Below are 10,170 nucleotides of genomic sequence, written 5' to 3' on the forward strand. Positions count from 1 at the left end.
ACTTGTGCGCCTCCGGTAAAGATACCTTAGCAAGTAGCATGATTCTACGAGAATTGAATGCACCAAAGGATGCTCGCCTTGAATCAATGATACATGCTAATCTTGAGCAATATAGCTTGATTAGGGGTAATGCGCTAGTCAATGAAATAAGGAACGAAAAGTACTTCTTCAAGCCCTACTCCTATCCGGAAGAGCCCGAGCCAACCAGCAGTATGTTTCATAGCGCCGTGACTCATGCGGCAGCTTGACTAGCTAGCTTGACTCGACTTTTTGTGGCGCATCCTCGATAGCGTGAAGGGCCCGTCGTCGCCTCATAGCGCCGTGGCTGATGCGGCAGCTTGACTAGCTTGGCTTGACTCGACATTTTTTGGCATCCTCGATATCGTGCAGCGTCTGGTCTATGCAGCTGTCTGAAGTCATCGATCTGGCTCGGCTCCGATCTAATATTGTCACCTACGTATAGCTATAAAACGGGGACATTGAGCAGCCAGAGCCCGGCGGAGTGTAACCCATCAGTTACCTATTGGCCGTAATATAAGAAAGTTATCAGCTGGGGGCAGTTCATTATTCATAGTTACGGCGCCTGGCTAGTGACGTCCTGCACCCGCTGCATTATTAATCTGCATCGATCATGGCAACATCCGGCAAGATATCTAAGAAAAACAATATTCACGATTCTCTGGCAGTGGTTTCGCTTATAATTGCTGTACTGGTCATGCTTTGCAACAACGTCGATATGGTTGCCGCCGAGCAGGGTACCGCCACATGGTATCAGTCGAGGATGTATGCGAGTAAGCGCTCGACTGCTAATTAAGAGCCCTCAATCCTTCTGATGGCTCGCAGGCTCCATGTTTGTCTCTATTTTGCCCCCTTTGTTTAATCCCTTCTTTGTTGGCATAATGTTATTGACGCAGAAAATGCCTGCCAGCTGGGGGTCCCCGGAGACTACATGTTTGCGGCTGGAAGCCCTGCAATTTATCAGGGCGGCAGCGGCTGCGGTGCACGCTACCAGATCAGCTGTGTCCGGGCCAACAACGAGGGACCAGGCTGCATAAACACTCAGGCATTCACCGTCACGATCATCGACTTCTGCAATCCTGCTGACGGCCCTTGCAATGGGACCTTCGATCTCCCCAGGGAGCTCTTTCAGAGGATGGCGCCTCTCGAGACTGGGAACATCATCATCTCATACAACCGCGTCTCGTGATCATCATATTCAGCTTCTTCTGCACGTTCTACATCTGTCCCATAGAGATACATGAATTCCGAGTGATATCATCCTAGCCTCATCATCTACCACAGCTATATATAATTAGAGCTAGAGCCCGGAGCAGCTATGTACTGCTGAAAAAATACAATATAATATGTAATTAGTGTTTGTGTTTGGATTAAGAGCTAATAATCAGTATGTGCTCCAATATGTGGATTATTCTGGAACATCCGAGAATATTCTCCTGATGCATGGATCCGATACCCAACATATCTACTCGGAAGCTGACTAACATTAGCGTGATCGATGTGCTGCTGGCCGATCTTGATTTACCCTATATAATGAATGTCGTCATGGTGCCAACGTGACTAGTAGGTCCTTGATCCCCATCATGCGTTAGATCCCTTAACCATACTAATTCAACGTCATTCCTCCTCCAAAGGTGGATTGACTTAAGCAGTAGTTAAAATTTAAAGGCATATGGAATGCCTCGGTCTGACAAGCTATTCCAACCAATCACTTTTGGAAAAACCATTAGGGAACTTTGATTGACTGGTTTACACTCGGAACTTTGAAGGGATGAGACCGCCCAAACGTTGAAACGCCTGGTCCAAGTCTAGCTCTTTGGTGATGACACTTACAACATTGTGAGACTTGATGATGTAGTTCTCACCACTCTAAAAGATACACTCTAGTGCTTCTCTAAACTCTTAGCCTCATTGTATAGCCACCACAACAAAACATAAATTTTATGATTTGGTCATTTTGCTGTGCTCATAGGATTTACAATTATGGTTTGAAAGTGTACTTGGCGAAGAAGAGTGAGATCTAGTTTCATTACAGTTGGGCTTACCTCTTGGCATGCGTTAAATTTAGAGCTATAGATTTCAATCGATTAAAGATCATTGCTAAGATCTAGAAATCAAATGAGATCCTCTCTAGTAGTGGGAATCTAGTGCTTAACTCTATGTTGGCTCAGCATGTGGATTTCAACTCTACTATTTTTCTGTTGTTCAATATTTCAGATTAACACTTCATCGTCGAATGTGCAAGAGATATCTTTTAGGAAGTTCTTCTAGTACCATGGAGATGGACATCACTGGCATGTGATTGGCTTTAAATGTGATAGATTCGGAGCTTCAATGAAGTGGCTTGTGTGTTGAGGAACCCAATTAGGACAAGGCTGAGAGACTCCTCTTCGATCTTACCTACAAGAGAATCCACTGAGAGAATACATGGATAGACAATATACTTCGACATTGGCTAGCTAAAACGTATACTACCACAGGGTACTAGTATACGATAAAAGGAAGAGATTTTGGGTAGCCTCAAAAGGGAAAGGGAAGATAAACTCAAGGTAGAATGATGCACAGAAGTTTCTCAATGAATAAAGCTAGGTACTTGAACTTGAAGATATCAAGCATCTGCTAGTAGCCTTTTGATTGATGTAAAAGTTTTCTCAGAAAGCTATAAGAAATATGCCTATTAATGTGCTAATAGATGAGTCTTGTGAAATATAAACAAAAGTCGTAGATGCATTTATGTATGTAATTATATGCATGTATAAAGACCCATGTCTATTAGCTTGTTCCCCTTAGAAATTGAATGAAAATAGAGATGCACATATCAATGCAAGTATAGATGTGGTTTTGTCTTAAAGCAGGCAGAATAGGAGGCTAGAGCAAGCAAAGAATAAGGTGGGCCAATGGGAGGAGAGAAATGTTGATACCATGTGTGTTTGGCTACCCACCTATCTCAAGCTACATGTGAGAAGAATTTAGCAAATGAAAGGGCCAAGGAAATAAAAGAGGTAATGCAGATGTATCAGTAAAGAATTTTCAACACATTGCTTGAACTATAAAAGGCATTTGGTGAGGAGGATTTTATTAAAAAAATTAAATAGAAGTTGTAACTTACAAGGAAGGCACTTCAACATAAGTTGAAAATAGAAATACCCCAGCCTAAATATAGGGTGACAAGGGAAGATTGGGAATTGTGGTTGAGAAAATTTGGACTCTCAACAAAAGACCTAAGACTAATTAGGTTGTGACTAATAAAGAGCCTACTTTAGCCATAGAAGAACAACCACTATCACTTCCTACACTTGAGATAGATTGGGATCCAAAGGAACCAAAAGAATCAATATCACAAGAATCAGAAATCCGTATAAGGTAGTCTCATGCTCCCTCCATGTTTGATTCTAGGCTTTTCTCTGCTTTATTTCATGCTCTAATTGCTTTCGGAGTTGTGTATAATTATGAGAAGCCTTTCCTATTTCATTTTTTATGTCCATGAGCTTCTTGTTCTTGTATTGTGCCTCTTCTTTTGTCTATCTTGTCTTTTGAGCTCAATCATTTGTTGTCCCTATAGCTATTTCAATGCATTTAGCTCTCTGCCTAGCTTGGTTTTATATTTAATAGTATCTATGTAGTCACTTTCAAGATACACCCCATTTTCTTTCTTGATTTTGTTTTGTTTTTGCATCTCTTTGTACTTGTCTTCCTTGTCGTTGATGACCAAGCATTTGATGGCTAGGGATATATCCTCTTCCTCTCGTATCTTGAGATGCTTCTATGCCTCCTACTTCTACTTCTACACCTCATCTTCCTTCTTCACTCCTCTTGAGCTTTCTATTTGGCCTTCTCCTTGTCAAATGCAACCTTTCCCCCCTTAATGGGTGGTTTGATGATGAGCTTCTTCCTTCTTCCTTTGTTAGAGCCTTAGTTAACACTAGTATCTCTAGATATGCCTCATGTTGGTGCTATTGTGCTCCAAACACAACTAGTCATGGGACTTGAAGTCTCATCTCTAGTGGTTGTTCTAGTACCTAGGAATAGGAGGTTTTGGTTGCTAAGTTCTTTGATTGATTCATCTCCGCTCCTTTAGTGATATTTCTCCTAGAGGTTTTCTTGGAGCTTCTCTGCTTCCTATTGCAATCACATAACCATATCTTCCCCTTTATCTTCCATATGTTATTATTCTAATGTAGATTAAAGTGTGGAAGATACTTCTTGTATTGATACACCTAGATGCTTTGGGATTTTTGGAACCTTTCTTGCATGTAAGTCTTTGATTTCTTCTTCAATGATTGTAGTCAATACATACCCAAATCCCACCAACATGGCTTTAATTATACGTTTCTTTCTTGCTCATTGTTGGTGCTTTTGTCCACTATCCCTAGTACTATACTTTTTAGCATTCCCACTTGGATTCTACTATAAAGTTATTCTTGCCAAGTGGTGCCTACACGAGGGGAGGTGTGCCTTCAATGGTTCTCCCTTATGGGCACGTTGACGGTATGAGTGCCTTGAAGGTTCTCCATTAGCGTATGGCATATTCTTAAGAGTGAAATACTTTTGGTCTTCGGCGAAAGGTTGATAGGAATACCTATCCTTTCTGGGCGTGAGACTTGTAGGTGTGAATGTGGGTGATGTCGTACGTGGGTGATGCCAGAATATTCATATCTCAAGTGCTAACGTCTATGTGATTCGATTATGTCATGAAATCCCAAAGATTATTTGATTTCTTATGACTAGATGCATTTATTTAGTTAATTATTTTTTAAACATGATTTTCCAATTTTTTTGCAACATCACAACTAACATGTGGAGCAAGATGAATTGGATACACACAAGAAGCACATTTTATCCCATAGACTTCCTCATTGAGTTATTTAAATAGACGAACCACCATTTATTCTAAGCCGTGCGCACACTGTCTTTGTAAATATTTATTAATACTTCAAATTCTGGGAGATATATTAAGGATATTCTAGATATACTTGAGTTGTGTAATGGGGATATATTTTAGTGAACTAAAACTCCTTTGCAAAAGAGTGATTGTAAAGGGTCTATCTCTGGGCAAAGCAAGACTCATTCTAATATTGGAAATAGGGCATCGAGGAGCTACGCACTCCATGTACAGGGGGAAATTGCACCCAATAGTGTTCGTCTCAATTTTTTAAACACTTATTTAAGTTTATATTGAGTTTTATGAGTCATGCTTTCATTTTTATAAGAAAAAGAGAGTGAGAGAAAGCTTCTTCTTCTCGCTATGCACAAATCTCGCATCTGATCTGTGCAATAGTGGTATCGGAGCTTAGCTTACATCTAAGGCCTCCAATCACTTATCCTCTTGCAGGAAGGCGAGCTCTATGCAACAATCAGGTTCTACGGTCCATCTTAGCCAACTTCATGGCTAGATTCCGAGGGCTTGAGAAACCCCAAACCCCTCTATCTCCAACAACTAGATTAGACAAGAGCAATCATCCTATAGTTCAAGGCAAAGGATACATAGTTCCAGGCCAAGGATCAATAGTCCGAACTATCACACTAAAGTGTATAATTCTAATATTAATAAGTAATAAGATTGACCAAACAATACTCTTTATTGCATTATATGCATGGGCTGATATATTACACCACTACCCAATGGAAGTAGAGACATAGTGATTGGACACATGTAATATCCCGATTCGCTTATAAAAGCACGCGCGTGAACCTGTCTCAAATGAATATGAAAAATGGGATAAATGAATTTTTTTTTAATTCCCCCCCTTATCCCTCCAGCCGACTGACGAGCTGGAGGGGGAGGGAAATAGAAGGAGCAGCTAAGCTCCTTGGTGGAGCTTTGATTGAGGAGAGGACATGCGTGATGACACACAGGGAGGGAAGATCCCCCTCCCCTCCCCTATTTAAATCGAAGGGGACGAAGCTGAGAAAAAAACCGTCTACTGTCTCGCTGTGTAGGAGAGAGGTCGCCACATGCTCATCCGCCCTGCAATAAGGATGATGTGATTGGCCTTCCCACCTGTGCATCCTGAGGCCGTCGTCGCTGAGCATGAGGGGGAAAAGCCTGAGACTGCTGTCTCCGCTGCCATAGAGTGTGAGGTGGCTACCGTGGAGCAGGAAGTGGGGCGTCGCTGGGAGAGGACCGTGAGCCACTTCAGTCTGTCTGCCATTCATACGCTGCTGGGAGAGGACCGTGAGCCACTTCAGTCTGTCTGCCATTCATACGCCGTCTCGAGACACTGCGAATTATCCTCGAGTGCCGTAGGCATCGCCATTTAGCCTCCATCACATCGCCCTCTGCCATCGCAATCTGCCCATTCCGTCAACACGCCGCCGTGATTCCATGGATCTTCTTTCTCCCACGTGGCCCCAAAAGCTTTAGAAGCTTCTTGGGGGAAGCTTCTAAAGGTCCTAAGAAGTCCCCCTTTCTTATGGCCCTTTAAGACTACCCCCCCTTGCAAAATTCCCTTCTAAGGGGCCTCTTAAGCCCCCTTTCCCCCTTAAGCCCTTCTTAGGCTTTGGGAACCAACCCCTCGTGTTTTATTCCCCCTAAGCCCCCTTTCATCCCCCCCCCCTGCCGGGTTTTTTTTTATAAAAAAAAACCTTTTAGTCCCCTTTCACTCTTGTACAAAAACCCCTTCCCTTCACTTGGAGTCACTCCCCCAAGAGCACAAAGGCCTTAAGGGTCTTAATTCTTTTTTTTTCCCCCGTGTATAATCCCTAAAAGCCCTTTTTCCCTAGCTTCGAAACCATCCCCCCCTGTGATTTAACCTTTAAGCCCTTTCTTACGGGCTTCAAAAACCCTTTCACCTCCTTCATGTGCCTTACAAAACCTTTTTATTAAACCCCCGTGTTTTTTTAAAATTTCCTTTAGCCTTTCTCATTGGCCTCGAAATCATTTCCCCCCTTACGTGTGTAAACCCTCATAAGCCCCTTTTCTCCTAAATTGCCTAAGGGTCCTTAGACCCTTACTTATAACCTTTACAGTTATTATTTTCCCTTAAAGCTCTCCTACACCTTGTGTCTTTTCCACACCTTGTTATTCCCGTTCGTGCAAGCTTACTAAGGCCATTAAGCCTTCCCCATGGCTTCAATGGGTCTTAGTGGTAAAAGTCTCTAAAACACCCTTTCGAATTCCCGAATTCAAGGAGGGAGCCTTCTAAAAACTATTTTTGACGAACGGTGCAAGGATCGACGGTGGAGTTCTAAGGAGAAGTTGTGAAGCAGTTTCCACGTTCGAGAATCTACAATTGCAATGCCTCCTAAGAAAGTCCAAGGCGTAGCCACGGGAGGATCATCCCCCGGTATCCATGTGGATATCTCACCCCAAAACCAGGTTTTTCTTCTTGGCTTTAATTTCGGTTTTAAGTCGATCATGCAAAGAAAAATTGTTAAGGATAGGATATATTTGTTCGAGTTATTTGTAACGAAGGAGTTTAGCTTATGAATGACAATGTATAGAACTTAGCTTTCTTCAAATTGCATCAAGCATTATAAATTACGAGCCAGATTAACCATTTACTATAGTAGTATATTTTAGTTAAATCCTAAGGTGTAGAAATTATATCTTGCACCATTAGTCTTATTCCTTTCGCAACGAATCATTCTAAATGGTTAAATTCATGAAAGGTTTCTTTCGATGCTCAAATTACTAGGAAGTTATCTTGAATATTTGCACATCTTAGCAAGGCAAGTGTTGTTAGTTGGCATGAGCTCATCTTTAAGGAAAACGGAAGATAAATTAAACTATATTGACTGGGAAGTAAATTGTCACAAGGATAGCAAAACCGTGACAAGACGATTAATATTTCCTTCCAAAAGATAACTGAACCAATCTAAACATAGAAACATTCATACACTAAATACTTGACTACTTTCCTTACTGTAGGGACAATCAATTCGTAAAGATAAGGAACTAGGGTTTGTCCCTAAGGTTCTTAAAAGAAGAAACCCTAGGCCTGACATACGTCAGCTTAAAGAATCTAAATAGATTATTCCATCGCAGGACTTGCGCAACAAGTATGAAATCATTTAGTCTTGTGATTGATTCACAAGGAGAAAGGGTAAAAACCCTCATCAAGGACGGCAGATCCCTACGCAGTTTATCTTGCAAAAAGACGTATTTTTGGATATCCTTCTAAATAAGGAAAGTTGTAAACCAGAAACTAGCATATCTAAGGCACCTTAGGGTTAACCAAGTTGGGTATGCCCTACACCGGAATGTAACAGATCTTGCCAAGTTACAAGACACCTTGGGAATGAGTGCTGATACACTCAAAAAGGAAAGAACACTTCCTTAGCAGTTTGCCAAACAACTCGGTTGATTAACGAAAATATTTGTGCTTGCTAGAGATTTTAGAGCTCTGTTTAAATTATGAATTACAAATTAAATGAGTACCTATACTTTAGGTTAAAGGCCTGAAGGGAGAGGCAGCTTCAGTTACCCCTGACTACCTGCCTGATCCTAACCAAGGGGGTTGTTGACTGTGCCGGAAACGTGGACCGAACCCGCCGCGAGAGGTCTCTCCGTTGAGTTCTACTTGGAGCAGGAGGATGCTTGGGTGCCAGGGGGGCTCTGGCCGTAAATCCCTCACCTTCCGGGTCCTGCACAAGAGGCTAACGTGACTCGGGATTGGATCTCGAGGCCCGCATACTAGTAGACGGGCGGAAGCTTGGAATAGTGATCCCTGGAGATTACTGGATAGCCTTCGGGCAGATTATGGACAAGCCTACGGGCGGAACTCCTTGTATTTCAAAGATAAAATAATGAAATGATTTGCTTGATATTGTTTTTCTATGTCACGTGATAAGATTACGTGAAGGAACCAATGCTTAATAGGGTTAATTAAAGAAGCTGATTGTTATATGTCAAATTAATGTGCTAGATAATTACATAACTAAAACGAACCGAGGAAAGTGCGGAGGATGGGCCATGGGTCCGTCCTATGGTTGGGTGGTCCCGGTTAGCTGGGAACTTTTCTCAAAAATCTCGAAGAACAGCGAAAGGATCATCATCATCAAAACGAATAACGAGAACGATGACCTAAAGTTATGTCTTACCTGATTTACGCTATTTTAGGGGAACGGAATGGGACTATGCCTTTTGGCAGAGAGGTTGAGCTTTGCATCCCTCTCGTTTCCCATTCTCCTTGAACCAAGTGCAGCGTGAATCCGCTTCGGACCTGGCGTTTCTGCGTAAAGTAGTTCGCTCGGGTCTGATGCTAGTTGCTGTTAGCTAATGACCAAACAGGAAAACCCTAATTCCGGTCGATCCTAAGTGGGAAACGGCCAGGATACTTCCGCTACGTGGCAGACGCGGGAAGACCTAGATCACAAAACCCGTAACATTCCTTGGGAGTGCTGGGCGGAGTTTTCTAGACATCCTTTTCGATGGACTGCTAAGATGTGTCCTGGATGATACAAAGGGGACACGTTACAAGTTGGTATCAGATCCCCGACCAACAACGAAATTGTTTTTTTTGAGATCGCAATAAAATGAAGTAAAGAAATTGTTGCTGTCCAAGCATTTTCTCATCTTCAATGCTGTCTTGCAGAACTATGAAGCGTGGAACAAGTTTTTGGTGTTTCGGGTCATGTTTATGACTGCAATGCATTCTGCGCTTTATAGACAAAGAATTGGGATGATGAACATCCTGGAGCAGATTTATAATCCATCACCTTTATACATAGAACAAAGATGGACGGGGTCTTCAGGAATCTACTATATAGCCGCCCACCGGTTTGCTTATCTACAGACCAACCTAAAGAGGATCAAGTGGTTGGAAGACTTGAAAGTCGTGAAGCTGTTCATTTTTGTGGAAGCTCACGTAAATTCGACTTTACATATTCAAGGTCGGAGGGTTGAAATGAACTCATATGTATATGAGGAAGTAACCTGTGTAATCCCAGCCGACAGGATTAAAGTTTTGGGCCGCCATGAGAAGTATGGATTCCAACGGAAAGAGTATCCTGAACTTCCAATGAATTATCGATTCCTAAAGATCCATGACCCAAAACCCTACTATTACACAGTTCCTGTAGACAAATGCAATACAACGTTGTTCTCCCCAAACTGAATGTAATGATTGGATTATCAACACACGAAACGTTGTATAAGGCTATGCCCATGTAAATACAAATAAAGACTTCTTTTATCAATATCTGGCTGTG

General features: G+C 42.1%; 1 protein-coding gene across 1 annotated transcript; it reads left to right on the forward strand.

The window, feature by feature from the left end:
• Window positions 1–381: 381 nt before the first annotated feature.
• Window positions 382–1,973, forward strand: LOC148015205 (EG45-like domain containing protein 2). Its single transcript, XM_087665462.1, has 2 exons — window positions 382–791; window positions 915–1,973. Exons 1-2 carry the CDS (start codon window positions 632–634, stop codon window positions 1,205–1,207), a joined length of 453 nt encoding a protein of 150 aa, XP_087521588.1. The 5' UTR covers window positions 382–631; the 3' UTR covers window positions 1,208–1,973.
• Window positions 1,974–10,170: the final 8,197 nt, after the last annotated feature.

This window comes from Lygodium microphyllum, chromosome 24 (genome assembly GCF_053477565.2).
Source record: "Lygodium microphyllum isolate KBCC chromosome 24, Lygodium_microphyllum_v1.1.10, whole genome shotgun sequence".
Taxonomy (NCBI): domain Eukaryota; kingdom Viridiplantae; phylum Streptophyta; class Polypodiopsida; order Schizaeales; family Lygodiaceae; genus Lygodium; species Lygodium microphyllum.

Excerpts from the sequence above, each read along its gene's own strand:
- LOC148015205 (XM_087665462.1), top strand. The coding sequence starts at position 632 with ATGGCAACATCCGGCAAGATATCTAAGAAAAACAATATTCACGATTCT. Across the intron at positions 792-914 it reads TCAGTCGAGGATGTATGCGA|AAAATGCCTGCCAGCTGGGG; the intron begins GTAAGCGCTCGA and ends TTATTGACGCAG.